The sequence below is a fragment of the Acipenser ruthenus genome, chromosome 8 (genome assembly GCF_902713425.1).
Source record: "Acipenser ruthenus chromosome 8, fAciRut3.2 maternal haplotype, whole genome shotgun sequence".
In the NCBI taxonomy this organism is placed as follows: Eukaryota; Metazoa; Chordata; class Actinopteri; order Acipenseriformes; family Acipenseridae; genus Acipenser; species Acipenser ruthenus.
Window position 1 is genome coordinate 33,637,434 of NC_081196.1, and position 26,228 is coordinate 33,663,661.

Sequence of the window (26,228 nt, forward strand, 5' to 3'; positions counted from 1 at the left end):
CACAAAGAACACAAAAGAAAAGCAAACAAAATACAAAAACACACTTACCTCCATATGCAGAGCCTCAGCCCCCCTCACTTTCCTAGTAAATCTATTAATCTATAGTGATATTTGTGTTTTTTTAAAGTAACATAACAAAAGTGCAGAAATACAGATTGTAACTAACTATACACTGATGCTGTTGCATATGTTACGGTAAAAGTTAGAATATTGGCAAATCTCCAAGTAAAACGGTAAATGTCCAAAATAAAACTTTACTTACCAACAAGCTTAGGTAAATCATAAGATTAACCGGTAAATGTCTGAAAATCTTTTTCTTCATAATTCCGGACATTTGCCATCTTACTTTGTAAATGTTGACAGTTACTGGTAAAACTTAAGATTTACCAGATTCAAACTTCTACCGTAACACATACAAGTGAACAATGCTTATCTCATTTAACCGTCTGCAGTCCATTTATTAAGTGCGTGTCAGGTGCGTCAGGTCCAATTTATTTTCACACGCGCAGTGAATTTTAGACGCGCTGTTTAAAAGTATTTTTTTTCCACAGTCAAACGGGTTTAAAAGGCCCTGCATATCAACAAAGCACTCACTAGGCATCTCCAGCCCCGCCCCACCCTTTTGTTCGCTATAGCTTTCACATATGCTAAGAAATAAATAATAATAATAATAATAATAATAGTCGTACATACCGATCAATCATCTCCGGATCACTCGTTTTATCACCAAACGCCTCAATAATGCGATCCAAGTCATTATTTTATTACTATAACATCTGAAAAAAGCTCTGCAAATGTCTGTGATATTCTATGAGCGCTGACGCAGTAACAGCCAGCTTGTTTCCTTATGGCCGCCATTATCTGATGCCAGGGGCAAGTATGACTATTCATGAGATACGCCTTTTTTTTTTTTTTTTTTCGACTTGTCTCGGCTCCTGTCGCTCCCACTCGCCCATTGAATGGTTTTCTCGGCTTTTTCCGGAGAAAAAACGACTAGAAACCCATTTTTTGCGTCTTTTTGATGATGTCGGACAGGGTCCGACATTGGACCGGATAGGAATAATTGCAATGTTGGACCAGGTCCGATATAGGACCGCAAAGGGTTAAAAAGCAAGAAATACCTGTAAAATATATATAATTACTATTGCTCTGGTGAAAATTAAACTGATAGTCCTGCAGAATATATATTTGGATTATCTCCTTCTGCCAAAAAAAACTTGTTATCTGAAACTATCTGTTGGTCAAAGAACAGTATCCGACCCTCTCCTAATGGAGGTGGATACTTAGCTAGTTTAAACACAGGAAGCCGAGAATACTTCTAAGAGAAACCTCTAGTTGAGGTAATGTATTCAGCTGGGTGTTGAGGGCTCTGTGCTTGAACTCCTGTTGTTTCTTATCTACATCAGTGGCTTAGCTCAGGGGATAATTAGTGTGTAGATGACACAAAGCTTGTTTAGAGCTGTCCATAAAAGTAACTTGAATGGAGCTGAAACAACTGTAGCAATATCTTAGAATGTCCATTCCGTTCTGTCCTGTACAGTGTATGTTGTCACAATAGTTTTCCTCCATCCTGTATTCTAACTTGGTAGGAGCGACTACTGTGACACCCAAAGTACATGTTTTGATGCAGACAACTGCAACATAATTTACCAGCTACTAGACCTGAGTGCATTATACCAATAAAAATATTAAGAACAATTAAGAACCAAATCATTGATGGTGCTTATTATCTAGATCACTAGGCAGCAGAGATGTGACCCATGAGTTAAGAAAAGCAGTGTAGATGGAGGAGACAGGGATGTATTTTTATCTGTGTACAGGAAATGTGTGTTTTATGTTTGAGAATCTCAAGTGATTCCATTTATTTGCTTTAAGAGGGTAATGCAAAAGTGTTCATGTTACCCATGCAGAACCACATTGTCTATAATTTCTGTTTTAAATAAATACAGATTGCTCACTAAAGCATGGTGCTTTATTAAGTTGAACCTGTTGTTTCAGTGAAGAACCTCAGAGAGCTTAAAGCAAATATAGTCATTTATTACTCTATTTTGTGCACTTAAAAAAAAATTATGACATTCATTTATTTGTTAACCATGTTATAAATGATGATTTTCTTTTTTCCTTGCAAAGGACCATGTCATCTGTTTGGATAATATTGCTTCTACTAGTCATGGTGTGTCCTGTCATGTCTACAGGTAAGCACTGAATTGAGCTTTTTACCTTCTCTTGTTAAGCATTCCTGTGAGGGGAGCTTATATGAGTCATATTGTATAAAGCATTTAAGCTGGAAACTTCATATTTTCAATGTTATGGAAACTCTTTGGGCATCATACTCTGTACACAGCTGTATTCTGTGATTCTCTAAGTCAAATTTGATCGTGGGTATTGTACAAGACAAACTAACTCTTACTAACAGTTTTTCTTTTTATAAGTCAGTAAATGTCAAAGCCCTATGTCTCAAACTATTTCGAGTTGGGGGTTTCACACAGTTGCTCACATAAGTATTCAGTCACTTTCTATAATGGTCTATAATATTTAGCTCGGCTCCATTTTCTCTACCCTAATATGCTCCTCCTTTTCTCTTGAGTAAAACTGGATTATTTTCAGCCCGGTTTTGCTCCGAAGCAAGATTTTCAATTTTCTTTGCTCTGCCAAAACAGGACCAAACAGCAATATTCATGAAAATAGAGTGAAATGAAAAGAAATATCATTAATAATAACACTTTATTACAATACGCTTTTGAAACCACTCTAATTCTTCATGCAAGTCCCAGTTAATGCTTTAATGGTTATTTTTAACAACCAGTATGTTAAGGTAAAAACAATCTTTCTTTTTTTATAATGCATCCACCTCTCCCCATTATTACTGTCATGTTTATACAGGTACTGTATCTCAACAAATGCTTTTTGCTTCTTACCAACCTTTATACAGCAAAACCAGTAATAAGGCAGCATAGACCTGGTTCCCATTTGCCCTGTGCCATTCCAATAGCACTTTAAACCTCATTATAAGATGGGACACATTTAGCACAGTCTCATACTATAGTTCCTGACTATTGCATTATAAAGGGGAGCCCTTAATTATTATTACATAGACAATATCAAACTGTGTTTAACATTTTCAGGTAATGGATGTGTTCTTGGAATGATCAGAAGCTCTGTAACCATTCCTTGTGAATATAGAAATGAAGGAATATTGGAGAGGAATAATATTGCAATTGAATGGAGGACATCTGACAGCATAGTACATGGCTTTGTACATGGAGAAGATAAACTGGAAAATCAAGCCTCACAGTATAAAAACAGAACCAAGATTTTCCAATCTGAAGTGGAACATGGCAACTTCTCTCTCAGACTGTCAGATATTACACCTGAAGATGAGACAGACTATAACTGCTTCTTTCATAAGAAGGGTTTGTCTACATCTAAACATGCGGATACAGTGTGTCTCATTGCTGCAGGTGAGAAAAAAAAAACACTTTTTATTGAAACTCTAAATGCTTGTTTTAATCTGCATAGACCATAAATCAATAGTGATTTTCAAGAATGTTTTCAGGGTTTAGTGGGTCTCTCAAGGTTAACACAGAACAAAGCTGCTACAAATGTGCTGAGGCAGACCATATGCACTAGTCATGGAAATGTATTATCCACTCCAATATTGAGTAATTTGCATTACTCTTAAGCTTACATAGGCCACAGTGCAAAATAATTCCCTGGCCAATTGTTTGCACTGCGCCTATCCGCACATCAGCACCTTAGTGAGGTATTCAGGCTCTATTCACAAAGCAAAATAGCACATTCACAGTCCAGGAGTATTGCATTAAGTTCCTGATTTATGTAAACATTCCAGATTGTTCTCCTAAGAGCCATGGAATGAAGAAATAAATATTTCAATGCCCAGTTTTAAATGCCCAATTTAAATGTTAAATGAAAGATCAACAGCAACCTCAGTTATTTATTCATTTTCATGTTTAAAGTACTAAAACTTTATAGGTGTTTCTTTTGCAAATGTTATTAGTAGAGCTGTATTTTGTTCATAGTAACAAAATACAGCTCTACTAATAACATTTGCAAAACGGTCACGGTCTTTCAAGGTATGTCATGATTTAAACATATTGTAGTGACCCAGGCACTGTTCTATGTCCGCTGGACTTGTATGTTGTCCTGTTTGTTTGTCTCGTCTGTCTTGTCCTGTATTTGGGTTGCATGTATTGTAAGGGTGCCACCACGCGACCTAGAATGGGGAGAGAAGCGAGGGATGGATCCGGTTGGTCGGTCCGGGTGGAGTGGGCGGGAGCAGCACAGGGGAGTATAAGTACCACCTGCACGGGAGAATGTGTGTGGAGAGTGAGAGGTTTGAGTGCTTTGAATGAACTGAGCTGTCAGAATTCTAGTAAGAGACAGCCAGAGAAATTGGGCCTGTGTGCGACTGAGAGAAACTGTAGCCGGGGAGTGATGTGGAGCGAGAGCCTGAGGGAGGGAGAGCCAGAGCTTGAGAAAGTGTAGGTGAAGGAAGGAATAGGGGATTTTTATTGTTTTTGTGGTCTTGGCCAACAGGGACCATGTTATTATAATTAATAAATTGATTATTAATTGTACCTGGTAATGTTCTCCGCCTGCTGAGTCATCATAAAAAGGGCACGGGTCATTACAATATTATTTATTGAAGCAAAAACATTGCGTTGTCCCATTAAAAACTGATCATTTTCTGTATATACTTAATATTCAAATGCTTACCTGAAAAACAGTAAATGCTAAATTTTATATTTCAAATATTTTATTTTTTTAAATAAATATTTGTATTACATGTTTAAATACCATACATGTAGTCTTATAATACAAACATATTCTCAGATATTTAACTTTAACATTCATACATATACAGTGCCTATAGTAAGTATTCACCCCCCTTGGACGTTTTCACAGTTTGTTGTGTTGCATCAAGATTTCAGGTTGTATTTAAATTTTTCCTTTGATTTACACAACCTACTGAACACTTTGAAGAGGCAAGAGAATTTTTATTGTGAAACAACAGTTAATGAAAAATAAAAAACTGAAATGTCTTGGTTAGATAAGTATTCACCCCCGAGTCAATACTTGGTAGAACTACCTTTGGCAGCAATTACAGCTGGGGTAAGTCTTTTGGGGTAAGTCTCTACCAGGTCTTTCAGAGTTGTCATTGGCCTCTTGCTGGCTTCTCTGACCAATGCCCTTCTTACCTGGCTGCTCAGTTTGGGAGGACGGCCTGCTCTAAGCAGATTCTGGGTGGTGCCGTATACCTTCCATTTTTTTTTATTTTTATTTATTTATTTATTTTTTTTATTATAAATTTAGTCGTTGCCAATTATTTTTATTATTTTCTCCCAATTTGGTATGGCCAATTATTTTATTATGCTTAGCTCACCGCTACCACCCCTGCTCTGACTCGGGAGGGCGAAGACGAACACACTCTGTCCTCCGAAGCATGTGCCGTCAGCCAACCGCTTTTTTTCACACTGCGGACTCACCATGCAGCCACCCAAGAGCTACAGCATCAGAGGACAACGCAGCTCTCGGGCAGCTTACAGGCAAGCCCGCAGGCACCCGGCCAGACTACAGGGGTCGCTGGTGCGCGGAGAGCCGAGGACACCCTGGCCGACCTAACCCTCCCTCCCCCACTGTGCTCCAAGGGATATTCAATGCCTTTGAAATCTTTTTATACCCCTACCCTGATCTGTGCCTTTCCACAACTTTATCCCGGAGTTGTTTTGAAAGCTCCTTGGTCTTCATGGTAGTATCTTTGCTTTGAATGCACTACCCAACTGTAGGACCGGTGTATTTAATCTGAAATCATGTGAACCACTTTTATTGCACACAGATGGACTTCATTTTAACTTATTGTGTGAATTCTGAAGGCAATTGGTTGCACCTGAGCTTATTTAGGAGTGTCATAGCAAGGGGGTGAATACTTAGCTAATGAAGACTTTTCAGGTTTATATTTTTAATTGATTTGTTTTTTCACCTCTCCCCCCCATTTTTTCACGCATTGAAAGTGTTGAGTAGGTTGTGTAAATCAAAGGGGAAAAAATTCTATTTAAATGCATCAAGATTTCAGGTTGTAACACAACAAACTGTGAAAACGTCCAAGGGGGGTGAATACTTACTAAAGGCACTGTACATCTTTTTAAAGACATTCTATTTTCACCATCAGTGAATTATCAAACAATATAAAAAACATAAATAAATGTAAAAATAACAACAGACACGTGATATGTTCCCTTCTTGTACTGGACAGAGCGCTCTTTAGCAGAAATATTTGTAATCTTTGATGCAGTTGGTGTCTTTTTTGACTTTAAAACATTTTAAAGAAATGGTCCAGCACTATGGAATGTGTTTAATCATTTACCAGGAACAAACAGACTACAAGGTTCACAAATGCAGTGTAACAGGTAGTGCGTCAAGAAGGCAAAAGTTTGCTGTATTTATTTAAGTGATAAACAATATGTGTATTTACACCTTTCTTTCAGAAATCTGGATTTTCACACAGAGCTACATATTACACAGCAATAGGTACATTTCACGGAAATCATGAAGTCTGTGATAACCATGTAAAAAAATACAGCCTTAGTTATCAGTGTACAAAACCAAAAAAGATGTATGTATGCCTTATTCTCATTTTTGTTGTGTTTCAATAAGATAAAACAGGTTTTGCATTTAGTATTCACACCCACTGAAGCTGTATGTAGTAGCAGGAGGATGGCTTTTTAGTTCAGAGTTTGAGGAGGGAGGTAGCTTGTGTACTAGTAGCTAAAACTATCCTACATGGTTTCACAGGCAGCAGTGGTAGACAGTGGTGTAGTGCTATATTTGAGGTTGCTGGTTGATCTTTGTAGTGCTGCATTTGAAAGGGCTAACAAGTACCAATTAATTACAAATTCAGACAATCAGGTATTTAGGTATTACTGTAAAGCAACTAGACTTACAGCTATTTAAAAATAAATAAATAAATAAATAAATAAATAAATAAATAAATAAATAAATAACCAGTTTCATACACCAATACACACATGATTGAAACACTGTCATTATTATTATTAACCCTATGCATAACACTCCCCCCTCCCCTCTGGTATATTGAATGGTTTGGTCCAGAATCAGCTTGTCTCACTGACCGCTTAAAGCGAATGAGGTTTTGAAACAGAACTGCATCTGTTTGCAAAAAAAGAGTTGCGTAAGGCCACAGGTACCCTTCATTTGTTTGTTGCGATTGAGTTTTAAATAAATGTTTAGCTTATTTTACCTACTTGATTTCTGATATGGGTCTAAAAAAAAGAACTGTTCCAATTATTACATCTAATTGTAAAACGCTGACACCTTAGTTAGCACAGTGTTGGTACAGGTTCCCTTCATCTCTCTTACACATTATTCACACCTGTTGTTCCAGACCCGAGGCACGCTATATTCAACTTTGTCATTATCTCTCGAGGGTTTCTTAAGGTTATTGTATTCTTTGCTTATCTGTATGGGTTATACACATGTATATCTCCATATATATTAATAGGTGCAAAACAGTTAACTATTCTACAGGTGAAGTATGGAAGCGATGCTCTCCCTGCCCAAGAAGTGAGGGGTCTGCGCTCCCTGCAGCACACCCCTGTGGTAGAATGTAGAAAACATTCACCCAGTAATCATATTCTAGTTTAATCTCTGCTCCTGTCAAATTAATGATACTAGCATCAACACAAATGTTAATGAAATCAGATCTTTCACTGGTTTGAAATTGTTAATGGATGTGGCAGCATGCCTGTAGTTGATGATTACTGGACCCTACGCACCAGGTGTCCAAAGGTTGCACATGTAGAGTAATGCCTTTTGAAGCGTTTTAAACTTTTGCCTCGAATGATACATTAAGAACACTGCATCTGAATCTAGCCAAGATTGCCTTGTCAAAATGTGACCCGTTCTAAACCATATTATAAATGATTGTTCTATTTCTGTGCACGTGTTAAAAACTGATGTGTTAAAAACTGAAATATGTTCATCTGTTATCTATATGCACAAAAAATACAATTGAAAAAATGTTCCTTATGCATAATGGCTATGTGACCTTTTTAAGGGTTAAATGTCTTTTTTTTTTCCAGGCCATTATACAGAGCCTTTTTTAAGTACATCTCATAGAGAGAATAATGAAGTAGATTTCACCTGCACATCCAGCAGTGGATTTCCAAAGCCCATAGTCCATTGGTTCATTAACAAGAAAGATATCTCTCCTGAAGCTGGCAGAGAACACACAACCCTTGACAAAGATCCTTCTGATGGAAGTTTCACTGTGACCTCTGTCTTGACTGTTAATGTAACTCAGGACCTCACTGTGACCTGTGCCATTGAAAATGAAAGACTCGGTGAGACAAGAACTTCAGCTCCATTATACTGTAAGTTGAATCATTTTAGAACAAATTATTTTACAATATAAATAAATCAAAATGGCTCTGTATAAATATGCACATACTGTAACAATTATAACTCCTTTCAATACTCAGTTGATCCACCTTTGAAATGAATTACTCACAGAGAGGCATAGGTTACATAGGTTATTTATTTTTAAGTGATAAACACTATGTGTATTTACACCATTCTTTCAGAAATCTGGATTTTCACACAGAGCTACATATTACACAGCAATGGGTATATTTCACGGAAATCATGAAGTCTGTGATAACCATGTAAAAAAAGACAGCCTTAGTTATCAGTGTACAAAACCAAAAAAGATGTATGTATGCCTTATTCTCATTTTTGTTGTGTTTCAATAAGATAAAACAGGTTTTGCATTTAGTATTCACACCCACTGAAGCTGTATGTAGTAGCAGGAGGATGGCATTTTAGTTCAGAGTTTGAGGAGGGAGGTAGCTTGTGTACTAGTAGCTAAAACTATCCTACATGGTTTCACAGGCAGCAGTGGTAGACAGTGGTGTAGTGCTATATTTGAGGTTGCTGGTTGATCTTTGTAGTGCTGCATTTGAAAGGGCTAACAAGTACCAATTAATTACAAATTCAGACAATCAGGTATTTAGGTATTATTGTAAAGCAACTAGACTTACAGCTAATTTAAAAATAAATAAATAAATAAATAAATAAATAAATAAATAAATAACCAGTTTCATACACCAATACACACATGATTGAAACACTGTCATTATTATTATTAACCCTATGCATAACACTCCCCCCTCCCCTCTGGTATATTGAATGGTTTGGTCCAGAATCAGCTTGTCTCACTGACCGCTTAAAGCGAATGAGGTTTTGAAACAGAACTGCATCCGTTTGCAAAAAAAGAGTTGCGTAAGGCCACAGGTACCCTTCATTTGTTTGTTGCGATTGAGTTTTAAATAAATGTTTAGCTTATTTTACCTACTTGATTTCTGATATGGGTCTAAAAAAAAGAACTGTTCCAATTATTACATCTAATTGTAAAACGCTGACACCTTAGTTAGCACAGTGTTGGTACAGGTTCCCTTCATCTCTCTTACACATTATTCACACCTGTTGTTCCAGACCCGAGGCACGCTATATTCAACTTTGTCATTATCTCTCGAGGGTTTCTTAAGGTTATTGTATTCTTTGCTTATCTGTATGGGTTATACACATGTATATCTCCATATATATTAATTGGTGCAAAACAGTTAACTATTCTACAGGTGAAGTATGGAAGCGATGCTCTCCCTGCCCAAGAAATGAGGGGTCGGCGCTCCCTGCAGCACACCCCTGTGGTAGAATGTAGTAAACATTCACCCAGTAATCATATTCTAGTTTAATCTCTGCTCCTGTCAAATTAATGATACTAGCATCAACACAAATGTTAATGAAATCAGATCTTTCACTGGTTTGAAATTGATAATGGATGTGGCAGCATGCCTGTAGTTGATGATTACTGGACCCTACGCACCAGGTGTCCAAAGGTTGCACATGTAGAGTAATGCCTTTTGAAGCGTTTTAAACTTTTGCCTCGAATGATACATTAAGAACACTGCATCTGAATCTAGCCAAGATTGCCTTGTCAAAATGTGACCCGTTCTAAACCATATTATAAATGATTGTTCTATTTCTGTGCACGTGTTAAAAACTGATGTGTTAAAAACTGAAATATGTTCATCTGTTATCTATTTGCACAAAAAATACAATTGAAAAAATGTTCCTTATGCATAATGGCTATGTGACCTTTTTAAGGGTTAAATGTCTTTTTTTTTTTTTCCCAGGCCATTATACAGAGCCTTTTTTAAGTACATCTCGTAGGGAGAATAATGAAGTAGATTTCACCTGCACATCCAGCAGTGGATTTCCAGAGCCCAAAGTCCATTGGTTCATTAACAAGAAAGAGATCCTTCCTGAAGCTGGCAGAGAACACACAACCCTTGACAAAGATCACTGTTTCACTGTGACCTCTGTCTTGACTGTTAATGTAACTCAGGACCTCACTGTGACCTGTGCCATTGAAAATGAAAGACTTGGTGAGACAAGAACTTCAGCTGCATTATACTGTAAGTTGAATCATTTTAGAACAAATTATTTTACAATATAAATAAATCAAAATGGCTCTGTATAAATATGCATATACTTTAACAATTCTGTTAGAACTCCTTTCAATACTCCGTTGATCCCCCTTTGGAATGAATTACTCACAAGGTAGTGTAACACAGAGAGGCATAGGTTACATATCCATCATTGCAAGATGCATTCATGCCAGGCATCTACAGGTGCTGACTAATTCGATGCTCCAGATCATCCCACAGATGCTCATTTAGATTTATATATGGGATCTATGCAGGGGTTGGCAAATGTGTAAGTTCTGGTTCATGTTGGTGAATATTTGCAATGTCATCTTGAATGTGAAGCATTGTGCGATACACATGGTCATCAGACTGCGTACTGTTCAGACTCTGCCCTCCGAAGGAATAACTGGTCCCAGATCAGCCAACAAAAGCATGCAGAGATTGTTACTAGGTTAACAGTAGCTTGGACAGCCTTCATGTGTCTTCCTAAGGCTACATCCATAGTCCTATATATTTAACAGTCTTCATAAAAAGTGCAAATGGGAATTTGTTTGACCACTTATTCCACAATCCATACTGTGTTCTTTATATCATTGGTTTCTAATTGATTGTAATGGTAATGCCTGTCAGACCTCACTGTTCACTGCAGAGACCATCTGATAAAGAGCAGCTTCTCTTCACTTATAGACCATGATTGACAGATGACAGGATGATCTGAACCAACAATTACTACACAGTCCATGTGTGTCTGGGTTAGGATTAGAAGTCACTACAATGCATTGAAAACCTTTCCTATGACTCTTTAAACACAGTTTTAAACTCAAATATCAGAATTCAGTTTAACTGTATTTTTTCTTTTGTTTATAGACTATAAACAAAAACCGGACAATTCACAACCTAGCTCAAACACTGGAGTGATCATTGGGATCTGTGTGGCATTTACTATTACTTTAGTAATAGGGTTAGGGTTTCTGATATACAGACGTAAAAAAATGCCTCGGAGACAACAACCACAGGATGGTAAGTAAAGCATATTCTTAATTTTATTATCTGAAGATTTGTATGTGCAGATCTGTGGGTTAACTGGAAGGAAACGTTTTATTTCAAAATCTTTTGAACTTTTCACTGCAATATTTGTGGCACACTCTACAACCCGGTTTCTCAGAGACGTCGGATTCAGTGGCCAAGAGTTGCGTCGCACAGTGAAGAACTTATCTGAAGCAGCAGAGAGGAGCAGCAACTGGCTGTGGTTGAGACGGAAAGATTCTGGCTGGGGACAGGTAAGTAAGCTGGGCTGAGTTGAGTGGGGGACGGAGGGGGGTGATGCTGGGACGCCAGAATCACCGTCGAGCCCTCTTGAGGTGTCGTGGGCTAGTCGACGAAACACTGAGGATGGAAGGTGCCCACTTGAAAACCCCAGAGATGTACCCTACTTAGCTCAATCCAGACGGTTGTCATGCTGATGCGCTGGGGAGGCCGCACTTTGGTTGATCCCCGGAGCCAGCATCGCAGCCGTTGTGTGTGCTGATGCGCCAGGGAGGCAAAATAAGCTGATCCCTGGAGCCAGCATTACACTTCAGCCATTAACACCAGACAGAAGGATATCTACATCATCATATGGAAGGAAACGTAAATGGATGGAGACACACATGGATCACATTAGTTTACTGTAAAGCTACGTCTTAGTTGGTGCTTATCTTGGCGAGAGCCGAGTTCAAATCAGCATGAAGTTTTAACATCTACTCTCGTGTAATGGAAATCATGAAGATCTGGATACGTCCAGTGACTGCTGTGAATAGTGCAGCTGGCAACAAGGGAAAGACCTTGTGACAGCCTGGAGAGACAGCTGACAGGAGGAAAGAGACCCCATTGGGGCTGGTAAGGGTTAGCTACCCTTGTCGGCAGTATCCAGCTCTGTGTTTACAGGATGCTGGAGACACCCGCCCAAGGCTTCTAAGAAATTAAAGAGAAAAATACCCCTAGAGTCTGCGAGAGCGGGGGCGGAAGATGACTCAACGTTGGACAACACGGTTAACGACTTAGGAACGGAAACGGATATGAGTATGGAGAGTACTTCACAAAAGACTAGTTCAAGATCTGCAGTTAACAAAGACATGGAACTCCAGGTTTGTGTCTGCGGCTGGAGCAAGGCGACAACGGTCAGGGGTTTGAAGATTCATCAAGGGAGAATGAAATGCTTGAGGGAGAAGGGACAAGGGCCTCGCATTGATCAGTACTTCTTACGAAGTCAGTCAAGTCAGTCGAATGAAATCCAGCGACAGGAAGCAAACCACAGTTCGCAGGATATCAGCACCCCTGTCATAGATGTGAGGAGGACTTGCATGGACACAGTTAGTGATGAACCTAATGATCCTTGTGAACCCGGTCAGACAAACCAGCATAAGAGAGAAAAGAACCTCAACGGGCACAAGCCTGGAGTTAAATGGCCAAGAGCTTGTGAGAAAACTGCATGGGACACAGTAAACACAGATCTCTGCATCGCATTGGAAAGATTAAGTGGAACAGTTGAAAAGAAGCTGGATAAATTTGGGGACATCATCTACACATATGGAAGTGAGAGGTTTGGAGTTGATAAAAGGAAGGAAAAAGTACAAACTATTCCTGGAAAGTCTAGACGGCAGCAGGAGATTGAACGCTTAGTTAGAGTAAGGAGACAGCTGAGGAACCAATGGAGAAGAGCAGAACAAAGTCAGAAGGAGGGACTCAATCTCTTACAAAAGGTCATAAAAGATAAGCTTGCAACATTGCGCAGAGCTGAGCGCCTACGGAAACGCTACAAAAAGAAGGAGCGTGCGAGAGCTAACTTTTATAAAGACCCATTCAAATTTGTAAAGAAGTTATTCACCAGTGAGAAGAATGGCACACTAAAAGCATCTAAGGTTGAGCTGGAGAGATATTTGGAGGAAACACATACAGATTCAAAAAGGCAGGAGCCTATGTCAATTCCGTCAGACATCCCACCTATCAATCCACCAGAATACCAAATGGAGGACTGTGCACCTAAGTGGAAAGAAATAGAGCAAGCTGTGAAAAAAGCAAGGGCTTCATCATCTCCAGGGCCTAATGGAGTTCCGTACAGAGTGTACAAGAGTGCTTCAGGAGTTCTACGAATTCTGTGGAAATTGATGAAAGTGGCATGGGAAAAACAGGTTGTACCAAGAGCATGGCGCCGAGCAGGTGGAGTCTTTATACCTAAAGAAAAAGATTCTACAAGCATCAGTCAGTTTCGTCCCATTTCCCTATTAAACGTAGAAGGCAAGATTTTCTTCAGCATTATTGCTCAGAGATTGTCAGCTTACCTATTAAAGAACTGCTTCATTGACACTTCAATACAAAAAGCGGGCATTCCAGGTTTCCCAGGTTGCTTAGAACACATCAATGTGATCTGGCAACAAATTCAATCAGCTAAAAAGGAGAGGAAGGAGCTCCATGTGACATTCCTGGATTTGGCTAATGCATATGGTTCAGTGCCACATGAACTACTTTGGGCAGCATTTGATTTTTTCAGTGTACCGATGACAATAACAAATTTAGTGAAAGCCTATTTTGGAGATTTGCAATTCAGTTTTTCAACTTCAGAATTCAGCACTACATGGCAATGCCTAGAGGTTGGAATAATGGCAGGATGCACCATTTCTCCACTGGCTTTTACCATGGCAATGGAAGTAATCATTAGGGCATCAAAATGGGTAGTAGGAGGAGAGCGCTTGGCTTCTGGAATGCGATTACCACCAATTCGAGCATATATGGATGACATGACAACCATGACTACAACAGTAGCCTGCACTAATCGATTATTGGGCAAATTAACCAATAACATTGAATGGGCACGAATGCAATTCAAGCCCACTAAATCAAGGAGCATCTCTATAATTAAAGGCAAAGTAGTAGATAAAACATTCTTCATTAATGGTGAGGCAATACCAACAGTGTCTGAGAAGCCAGTGAAGAGTCTTGGGAGATGGTACGACAGGGATCTAAAGGACACAGTTCGTGTGGGAGAAGTTAGACAACAAGCAGTGGAAGGGTTGAAGAGCATAGACAGCTGCGCTCTACCAGGTAAACTAAAACTCTGGTGCTTTCAGTTTGGTCTACTGCAGAGGTTGCTGTGGCCACTGACTGTGTACGAGGTTTCTTTGACAACAGTAGAGAAGCTGGAAGCTTTAATCAGTTCATACATCAGGAAATGGTTGGGAGTTCCACGCTGCCTCAGCAGAGTGGGACTTTATGGTAAAGGAATACTGCAGCTACCAGTCTCTGCTCTAACCGAGGAGTTTAAGTGCGCCAAGGTCAGACTGGAAATGACATTAGTAGAGTCACGCGATAAATGCGTAAGGGAGGCAGCACCTGTGTTGAAAACTGGAAGAAAGTGGGCGGCAAAGAAAGCTGTGGAAGATGCAAAGGCTGCCCTTCGAATTGGTGATATCATGGGACAAGTTCAGCATGGAAGAGGGGGTCTTGGTTTCAGTTCAACTCCTCCTACATGGCACAAGGCGGCCCCAGCTCAAAGGAGGAAGCTGGTAGTCAACGAGGTGCAAAAGCAGGAGGAGAGGATGAGGTGTATAAAGGCCATTTCCCAGGCCAAACAGGGAGAATGGATGAGATGGGAGAGTGTGGAACAACGCAAGATTGGCTGGCAAGACCTATGGTCAATGGAACAGAGCAGGATCAGTTTCCTCATCAGGTCAACATATGATGTTCTCCCATCACCACAGAACCTAAACCTCTGGGTAGGAGAGGATCCCTCATGTCCTTTGTGTTCATCACCTGCAACATTAAGGCACATTTTGACAGGATGTAAGGTGGCTCTTAGCCAAGGACGGTTTACTTGGCGCCATGACCAGGTGCTGCGATGTTTGGCCTTAGCATTGGAAGACAAGCGTAAAATGACCAATAAGTTGCCACCTGTTCCATCAAAACATTACACACAAAAGACAACATTCCTCCGCCCAGGAGAACAACCACCAAGAAAAGGTGTTAAAACCAATCCTCGCCCAGGACAACTGGAAGCTGCTAGAGACTGGAATATGCTGGCAGATGTTGGTCAACGGCTTATTTTTCCACCTGAGATTGCCACCACTAACCTTCGACCAGATATTGTCTTGTGGTCTGGATCAGCACGCCTTGTTCACCTGGTAGAGTTAACAGTGCCATGGGAGGATGCTGTAGATGAGGCGTATGAGAGGAAGAAACTGCGGTATGCTCAACTAGCCACTGAAGCGGAACAGCGAGGATGGAGAGTTCGGGTTTACCCAGTGGAAGTGGGTTGTCGAGGATTTGTGGCACACTCTACAACCCGGTTTCTCAGAGACGTCGGATTCAGTGGCCAAGAGTTGCGTCGCACAGTGAAGAACTTATCTGAAGCAGCAGAGAGGAGCAGCAACTGGCTGTGGTTGAGACGGAAAGATTCTGGCTGGGGACAGGTAAGTAAGCTGGGCTGAGTTGAGTGGGGGACGGAGGGGGGTGATGCTGGGACGCCAGAATCACCGTCGAGCCCTCTTGAGGTGTCGTGGGCTAGTCGACGAAACACTGAGGATGGAAGGTGCCCACTTGAAAACCCCAGAGATGTACCCTACTTAGCTCAATCCAGACGGTTGTCATGCTGATGCGCTGGGGAGGCCGCACTTTGGTTGATCCCCGGAGCCAGCATCGCAGCCGTTGTGTGTGCTGATGCGCCAGGGAGGCAAAATAAGCTGATCCCTGGAGCCAGCATTACACTTCAGCCATTAACACCAGACAGAAGGATATCTACATCATCATATGGAAGGAAACGTAAATGGATGGAGACACACATGGATCACATTAGTTTACTGTAAAGCTACGTCTTAGTTGGTGCTTATCTTGGCGAGAGCCGAGTTCAAATCAGCATGAAGTTTTAACATCTACTCTCGTGTAATGGAAATCATGGTACTTTTCTTATTAAAGAAATATTTGAATGTATCCTTTTATATAGTCAAGAACACTTTTCTTAAAAAATCCAATTAAAAACATCATGCACAACCTACTAATGACAGCAGGTTTACAATAAAAAGATATGAATTATGTATGATATTTAAATGTAATGAGTAAGTTGCAGGGTTCAGAAAAATATGGCATTATACGTCCCCACAACTGCTACAACTGTTTAAATAATGTACCTGTAATTTTTCTTTTCATTAACATCCTGACAACTTTTTACACTTATAACTTTAAAGTCTGTTTCAAAAAGCTCTTTTCAAAATGGCTGCTCTAGTGCACTAGGGTTTGAGCTCTGTCCTGTAAATCACTGCAGGAAGAGCAATTAAAAAACAAAACACAACAGGTGCTCTGGCTTTTCTGTTCCTTACCACATCATGGATCGTTATTGCTGTGTTCCCTGTTTGACAATGTGGGCAATAATCTTTACACTATCAGTGCACTAGAGCAGCCGTTTTGAAAATAGCTTTGAAACAGACTTTAAAGTTATAAGTGTAAAAAGTTGTCAGGATGTTAACAATGAAAATAAAAAATACAGGTACATTATTTAAACAGTTGTAGCAACATGTGGGGGTGTGTAACACTATAATTTTCGGAACCCCGCTACTTACTCTTTAAGTCCCCCTCAGCCTAACCAGACCTATTTGTCAACCACGTTTCTGGAAGGTAACTCTATATAACAAATACAATATTATGTGTTTTGAGAGAGTCGGGATGCTTTATATTACCATAGCAAGGCGATCAATAAGGAATACAATATTATCGTTCCTTTATTTGCATTAGTGCAGTATCAGTTAAAAAAAATAAAAATTAATAATAATAATAATAATAATAATAATAATATAGGCCTAGTATGTGCATGCAGGCCTTTTGTTAAGTATGCTCCATCTGCAGTGTTGGAATAAAAAAAGAATGTTCTGTTTCTGTGTTTTTGCTTCACTGCCATATTGTTTGTGCTCAAAACAGCAAATAAGAATAATTGTCGTTTTTGTTTTTATTGTAAGACCAAGTTTTTGTATAATAGCTCAAATTAACATTGCAGTTAGAATGTAAGGCTGTAGTTAATGTATACCCCACAAGTTAGCATTAAAGTATGTATCGTATTTATTGAAAATACTCATGAATTAAATACACATGACTTAAAGGTAATGTTGCATTTTAGTCACTGAAGGGTCTCCATAATTTTTATAAGACATTAAGTGTTGTAAGGGATTGGTTTTTGTGCTGCAGTAATAGATTCTTTTGTAGCAACAAGTGGTGCAGGGTGGGGGTGAATTCTGTGTACAGTTTTGCACTGTGTTGCAGTTCCTTCTTTTTACGAGCTGCAAACCGCAGGGAAAGAGGGAATGTTTATTGTTACAGGCAGCCGTTGATTTATGTTGTGTTAAACTTCAGTAACCCTTCAATATTTGTACTGCATAGATATAAGTGACGTAAATAGTGTTAAAAGCCACTGATTGGCTACTGACACTATTTGAGTTAGGGACTTTTGTACTAACATATAATAAGTTCTGCTTTCGATATGAGCAAATATTTTTATGAACTAAAATACTTTGTAATCTTCAGGTGAATCTTCTGCCTAGAGATAAATGATAGCTATGATATGAATAAGCTGATTGATTATGCTTCCTAGTGCCATATTTGGTGTTAGCACATTACAGAGCTTGCCATAGGATCACTAAAGGGGGCTGGCACGCTTTTATTGGTTGAATAGGTCTGTCCCTCTTCCGATATGTTAGTATATCTGTCATTGATTAAGTATGTACCTGTTAGAGATGCAGTAATTGCATGAGCATTTCCACATCCATTAGGCTTTTAGGAATTTCGAAGTTACACCTGCTTCTACTTGGTGCAACGTCAGTCAGTATTGTTTAAAAGACAATTCACTACCTTTTTGAAGTGGTTGCGATGCAGGCAGAGAGAAGGAGAATAAGGAGGAGGGAGAGGCATCCTTTTGCTAGATTATGTTCGTTTTTTGGACCTAACAGATCACATTATTGGTCGTTTTCGGCTAAATACACAAGCAATATTGGATTTGTGAGGAGTTATCAGAGATTTGGAGAACTCCACAATGTGCAGCTTTGTATTTCCTGTGGCAGTGAAAATAACCACTGCCAAGATGCTATGCTACAAGGGGGGTGTGAAATATATTTTATGACAAAATGAAAAATACATATACATGTCTATTTATTTCGAAATTTGTTTATTTATTCATTGTGTTTTATTTATTTTTCATTTTGACATAACATATCCTCCATATCAAAGATCCATCAGCGACAACTCTGGTATAAGCCAGTTTAACATGTAACAAAGAATCATTTTATACAATTGTGGGGATTCAACACATTATCCCATCCTCTTTTTTTTTTTTGTATGGACACGGGATCTGTTGATCCTTTGACTTGCAGGAAAGTTTTATATGAATTAAGAACTGCATGTATTTCTACTTTTGTATTTTGTAGGCAGACTCTCCAGTTGTATTGGGGGTTGCAGCTATTTATTGTAAAGCACACCCTGTTTTTTTTTTTGTTTTTTGTTTGTTTTTTTTTCTCTCCCAGAAGCACAAATTACCTTTTACACGTGCTTAAAGAACTAAATGTAGGTGATTCTGAGCCCCGTCTGCTCATTACCATCCTCAGTGATAGTCTGCCTAGTCAATGAGCATGTTAGTCACTACAGGTTTTGAAAATCACACCTACCTACATTGACTCGTCCAAATTCAATATTACCTGTAGGAGAACATGTAGTCATCTAGACCACATGTAGTCATTTGGGCCGCACCCCCTTTAGTCTTGTCTGTGGTACTTGACGCCCCCCCAAACCCCAACACACCCACACACACGCACATACGTTTGTACATTTACTGGAAAAAAAATATCCGACATGCCTGCGGCTTCTCTGTATGTCACTGCTGGTTTTTTGTTTTGAGTTTTCTTGCACGACCCAGCCACCGATCCATCATAAATGTGAGCAAACTTAACACAGTCTACATAGTAAGCTGATAAACAACATACATTACCAGATGGCAGCAGACTTCATCCAAAAATGTGCAAGTTTAAAAGGCACCAGTCAGATGCACGGCGCCATTTACAAACTTTAACATGCCTGGAGGTATCAGCATAAAGATGTGTTTTAAGTTAAACACATTTTAAAAAAATTGACTGGTATTAAATTCGGTGGATTTATACGTTGGGATTTTTTTCACAGCATGTTCACAAAAAAAGTCACAGTTTTACATTTCTGCTTTTAATTCCAAAAACATTTAAATAAATGTTTACTTAATTAAATATGTCTGCTAAAACAAGTATCTCATTTACAGTAACTAGTTATAGCATCTACAATGTAACTGCAGCAACTTGGAGAACAACAAAGGTGGCCTCCTAAACAGTTACAGTATTTATCGTTCTTGTATGGCCCTTAATTTTAAGAACCAGTAAACTTTTAGGATAAGCAATTAATGTCTCTCAGTTTTAAAACTATGGTTCACAACATAACACAGTGGACCGATCACAGTACTACCATGCAGTACAGTAGGGCAGTATTGCCTCGTGTGAAATCTTTAACAATAAAGCCGAAACAAAAATGCTTTTATTTGCTTCAAAATCATTTCAAACTGGTTAATAGACTAGCAAGCACTGGCAAAATCAGCTCAGTTGTATACGGTGCAAAACGTTTTGACTTTGCGATGCCTGCATTAATAGTCGTATCGACAATAACAATCAACCATTTTGTTACAGACTTTCAACAAGTCTGACACAAACAATTTTAGCTGTTACTTAATTAAACCCTTCTAAAAAATAACACAAAAATGCTTAACATAAAAAAGAACAGTCCTGCTCACATCATCAATTCCACATTTTTTTAAATCCATTGATGGAAATGTCATGTCTGCTTTTAATGTTTTCAAGCAAATTGGTTTTGTCACTGCCATTCTCATATGCACTTTGATATCTGACACATTATTTATCTTAATACCGATCCACAAAAAGGGAGACAAAACCGAACCAGGTAACTACAGACCAATAAGCCTGACTTCTATTACATGTAAACTTATGGAAACTATAATAAGATCCAAAATGGGAGACAGTCAGCATGGTTTTAGGAAAGGGAGATCGTGTCTAACTAACCTGCTTGATTTTTTTGAGGATTCAACATTGACAATGGATAATTGCATGGTTTATTTAGATTTCCAGAAAGCTTTTGACTAAGTCCAACATAAAAGATTAATCCTCAAACTGAACGCAGTAGGGATTCAAGGAAATGCATGCACATTTATTAGGGAGTGGTTAACATATAGAAAACAGAAAGTACTGATTAGAGGAGAAACCTCAAAATGGAGCGAGGTAACCAGTGGAGTACCACAGGGATCAGTATTAGGTCCTCTGCTATTCCTAATCTACATTAATGATTTAGATTCTGGTATAGTAAGCAAACTCGTTAAATTTGCAGACAACACAAAATAGGAGTGGCAAACACTGTTGCAGCAGCAAAAGTCATTCAAAATGATCTAGACAGCATTCAGAACTGGACAGACACATGGCAAATGACATTTAATAGAGACAAGTGTAAGGTACTGCACACAGGCAATACAAATGTGCATTATAAATATCATATGGGAGATACTGAAATTGAAGAAGGAATCTCTGAAAAAAACCTAGGATTTTATGTTGACCCAGAAATGTCTTCATCTAGACAATGTGGGGAAGCTATAAAAAAGGCCAACAAGATGCTTGGATATATTGTGAAAAGTGTTGAATTTAAATCAAGGGAAGTTATGTTAAAACTTTACAATGCATTAGTAAGACCTCAGCTAGAATATTGTGTTCAGTTCTGGTCACCTCGTTACAAAAAGGATATTGCTGCTCTAGAAAGAGTGCAAAGAAGAGTGACCAGAATTATCCCAGGTTTAAAAGGCATGTCATATGCAGACAGGCTAAAAGAATTGAATCTATTCAGTCTTGAACAAAGAAGACTACGCAGTGATCTGATTCAAGCATTGAAAATTCTAAAAGGTATTGACAATGTTGACCTTGGGGACTTTTTTGACCTGAAAAAAGGACCAGGGGTCACAAATGGCGATTAGATAAAGGGACATTCAGAACAGAAAATAGGAGGCACTTTTTTACACAGAGAATTGTGAGGGTCTGGAACCAATTCCCCAGTAATGTTGTTGAAGCCGACACCCTGGTATCCTTCAAGAAGCTGCTTGATGAGATCCTGAGATCAATACGCTACTAACAACCAAACGAGCAAGATGGGCCAAATGGCCTCCTCTCGTTTGTAAACTTCCTTATGTTCCTATGTCCAGCGCTTCTTTAATCTGTTCTACATACCAGTCTGACAGAAGGCAGGATTGCTATAAGTACTGTATGCAACCCTCTGATTGGTGGAAGTATTATTGGCGATCCAATCAAAATAGCCAATAAAGCCCAAATAAAGTTCCACCAATTTATACGGTAACACGATTTCTCCCCCTGAATGCGTTTTTTCTGCATTCGGGCTAAACCCGAAAACTCCTCAAATAGGCACATACTGTACATGAATAAACACATGCGCAGTTGTCTGATTCAAATGCAACAGAGCAGAGCTGGCGCAGATGACGGTAAGCTGATTTACCTATTAGAAAAATGTGACTTCTTAGTGTAATTTTATATATATATATATATATATATATATATATATATATATATATATATATATATATATATATACAGACATGCTCAAATTTGTTGGTACCCTTACAGCTCATTGAAATAATGCTTCATTCCTCCTGAAAAGTGATGAAATTAAAAGCTATTGTATCATGTATACTTGCATGCCTTTGGTAAGTCATAGAATAAAGCAAAGAAGCTGTGAAAAGAGATGAATTATTGCTTATTCTACAAAGATATTCTAAAATGGCCTGGACACATTTGTTGGTACCCCTTAGAAAAGATAATAAATAATTGGATTATAGAGATATTTCAAACTAATTAGTTTCCTTAATTAGTATCACACATGTCTCCAATCTTGTAATCAGTCATTCAGCCTATTTAAATGGAGAAAAGTAGTCACAGTGCTGTTTGGTACCATTGTGTGCACCACACTGAACATGGACCAGAGAAAGCAAAGGAGAGAGTTGTCTGAGGAGATCAGAAAGAAAATAATGGACGAGCATGGTAAAGGTAAAGGCTACAAGACCATCTCCAAGCAGCTTGATGTTCCTGTGACAACAGTTGCAAATATTATTAAGAAGTTTAAGGTCCATGGAACTGTAGCCAACCTCCCTGGGCGCGGCCGCAAGAAGAAAATCGACCCCAGAGTGAACAGAAGGATAGTGCAAATGGTAGAAAAAGAGCCAAGGATAACTGCCAAAGAGATACAAGTTGAACTCCAAGGTGAAGGTACGTCAGTTTCTGATCACACCATCCGTCGCTTTTTGAGCGAAAGTGGGCTCCATGGAAGAAGACCCAGGAGGACTCCACTTTTGAAAGAAAAACATAAAAAAGCCAGACTGGAATTTGCTAAAATGCATATTGACAAGCCACAATCCTTCTGGGAGAATGTCCTTTGGACAGATGAGTCAAAACTGGAGCTTTTTGGCAAGTCACATCAGCTCTATGTTCACAGACGAAAAAATGAAGCGTTCAAAAGAAAATAACACCATACCTACAGTGAAACATGGAGGAGGCTCGGTTATGTTTTGGGGCTGCTTTGCTGCGCCTGGCACAGGGTGCCTTGAATCTGTGCAGGGCACAATGAAATCTCAAGACTATCAAGGCATTCTGGAGCGAAACGTACTGCCCAGTGTCAGAAAGCTCTGTCTCAGTCGCAGGTCATGGGTCCTCCAACAGGATAATGACCCAAAACACACAGCTAAAAGCACCCAAGAATGGATAAGAACAAAACATTGGACTATTCTGAAGTGGCCTTCTATGAGTCCTGATCTGAATCCTATCGAACATCTATGGAAAGAGCTGAAACTTGCAGTCTGGAGAAGGCACCCATCAAACCTGAGACAGCTGGAGCAGTTTGCTCAGGAAGAGTGGGCCAAACTACCTGTTAACAGGTGCAGAAGTCTCATTGAGAGCTACAGAAAACGTTTGATTGCAGTGATTGCCTCTAAAGGTTGTGCAACAAAATATTAGGTTAGCGGTCCCATCATTTTTGTCCATGCCATTTTCATTTGTTTTCTTATTTACAATATTATGTTGAATAAAAAATCAAAAGCAAAGTCTGATTTCTATTAAATATGGAATAAACAATGGCGGATGCCAATTACTTTTGTCAGTTTCAAGTTATTTCAGAGAAAATTGTGCATTCTTCGTTTTTTGTGGAGGTGTACCAACAAATTTGAGCACGTCTGTATATATATATACAGTGCCTATAGAAAGTCTACACCCCCTTGAACTTATTTCACATTTCTCACTGCAAATACAGCTGTGAGTCTGTTGGGATAGGTCTCTACCAACTTTGCACACCTAGATTTGGCAATATTTGACCATTCTTCTTTACTAAACTGTTCAAGCTCTGTCAAGTTCCTTGGGGAGCGTTGATGGACAGCAATCATGCCACAAATTTTCGATTGGATTTAGGTCGGGGTTCTGACTGGGCCACTCAAGGACATTTACCTTTTTGTTCCTTAGCCACTCCAGTGTAGCTTTGGCTGTGTGCTTTGGGTCGTTGTCATGCTGAAAGGTGAACTTCCGTCCCAGGTTCAGCTTTCTTGCATAAGGCAGCAGGTTTTCCTCGAGGGCTTCTCTGTACTTTGCTCCATTCATTTTCCCTTCTATCCTGACAAGTGCCCCAGTCCCTGCCGATGAGAAACATCCCCATAACATGATGCTGCCACCACCATGCTTCACAGTAGGGATGGTGTTCTTTGGGTTATGCACTGTCTTGGGTTTGCATTTAGGCCAAAAAGTTCCATTTCCATTTCAGACCACAAAACTTTTTGCCACATGGCTACAGAATCTCCTGAGTGTTTTTTTGCATACTTCAAATGGGATTCAAGGTGGGCTTTCTTGAGTAATGGCTTCTTTTTTGCCACCCTACCATACAGGCCAGATTTGCGGAGTGCTTGGGATATTGTTGTCACATGCACATTTTGACCTAGGCAGGGTCTTGGTGGTGTCATACACCTTCCACTTCTTAATAATCGTCTTGACCGTGCTCCAAGGGATATTCAAGGCTTTTGATATTTTTTATACCCATCCCCTGATCTGTGCCTTTCAACAACTTTGTCCTTTTGAAAGCGCCTTGGTGCTCATGGTTGAGTCTTTGCTTTGAAATGCACTACCCAGCAGAGGGAACCTACAGGAACTGCTGAATTTATCCTGAAATCACTTGAATCACTGCAATTTTACACAGGTGGAGGCCACTTAACTTGGTGTGTGATTTTGAAGGCGATTTGGTTACACCTGAGCTAATTTAGGATTGCTATTACAAGGGGGGTGGACACTTATCCAACCAAGCTATTTCAGTTTTTATTTTTAATTCATTTTCTGCAAATTTGTAAAATATTTTTTTTCACTTGGAAGTTGTGGGGTAGGATGTGTAGATAAATGAAAAAAATATTTTAATGCAATTCCAGGCTATAAGGCAACAAAAGGTAAACATTTTGAAAGGGGGTGTAGACTTTCTATAGGCACTGTGTGTGTGTGTGTGTGTGTGTGTGTGTATATATATATATATATACACGTTTGAGGTTTAAGGCACTTTTGCACATTCTCATATGTGACTGAAAAGCAGGCCTAAAATGTGGCGACTTGCTTTTTTATTTTTTTATGGAACGATGGCCTGCATTCAGAATGGAAGAGCTCCCGAAATATACAGTAATCCTTGATTTGTAGTAAATGTTTCTTATTAATATATATTTTTTCAGTGCACCACAGTAGCTATTATATGGTATATATTAAAAAAACAAAACATTATTGACTATTTTGACTTAATGTTGTGGTGTGTAACAGGGTGACGGTCTGAGCTTAATCCCACCTGCAATCACATCATTCTCTCAAGAATACAGAGGTATTTAGAACGTGGGAAACAGCAACTTGCTAGTGTTGACAGGAATAAATATTTATTTTCATAACGGATACTTCACAGATTGCAAATGGTTATCAGGTTATACATACAATGACTGACATTCACAAGACAAGCTCACGACTGACCACCTAATAACAGTACTACTGCTCCCTCCTGTGGAAAGACATGGCGTTAAATACCTTGCACATGTTTCTTCTCAGTTAAACGTATTTGTTTAACCTGCATGAATGTCTTCTTGTTTACAAACACGATCGTGTAACTATTCTATTGTTTACTTATTATAATTGTCATTAATATTTTCTAGTCCGTAACCATTACCACTTCATACACTTTGCTCAACAACATGCACGATACATAATAAACCACGGCTCTATCGCCAGTAGAATAACATTAACAATAATAATCACAATAACAGGCATTGAAATATTACACTGAACTCAAAACAAAATAAAGTATAAAGTTAGCCTTTTTTATAGCTTCCCCACATTGTCTAGATGAAGACATTTCTGAGTCAACATAAACTCCTAGGTCCTTCTTCAATTTCAGTATTTCCCATATGATATTTATAATGCACATTTTTATTGCCTGCATGCAGTACCTTACACTTTTCTCTTTTAAATGTAATTTGCCATGTGTCTGCCCTGAATGCTGTCTAGATCATTTTGAATGACCTTTGCTGCTGCATCAGTGTTTGTCACTCCT

The 26,228-nt window shown here is 39.1% G+C and overlaps 1 protein-coding gene across 1 annotated transcript in view; it reads left to right on the forward strand.

The window, feature by feature from the left end:
* The window catches only part of LOC117970411 (ICOS ligand-like), a 58,430-nt gene that overhangs the window by 26,865 nt on the left and 5,337 nt on the right, over positions 1-26,228 (forward strand). The window contains exons 2-6 of the mRNA XM_059028837.1: positions 2,131-2,195; positions 3,126-3,461; positions 8,121-8,411; positions 10,233-10,514; positions 11,394-11,546. Coding sequence (XP_058884820.1) covers positions 2,135-2,195; positions 3,126-3,461; positions 8,121-8,411; positions 10,233-10,514; positions 11,394-11,546 — 1,123 coding nt within the window. The 5' untranslated portion in view covers positions 2,131-2,134. The remainder of the gene's footprint in view (positions 1-2,130; positions 2,196-3,125; positions 3,462-8,120; positions 8,412-10,232; positions 10,515-11,393; positions 11,547-26,228) is intronic.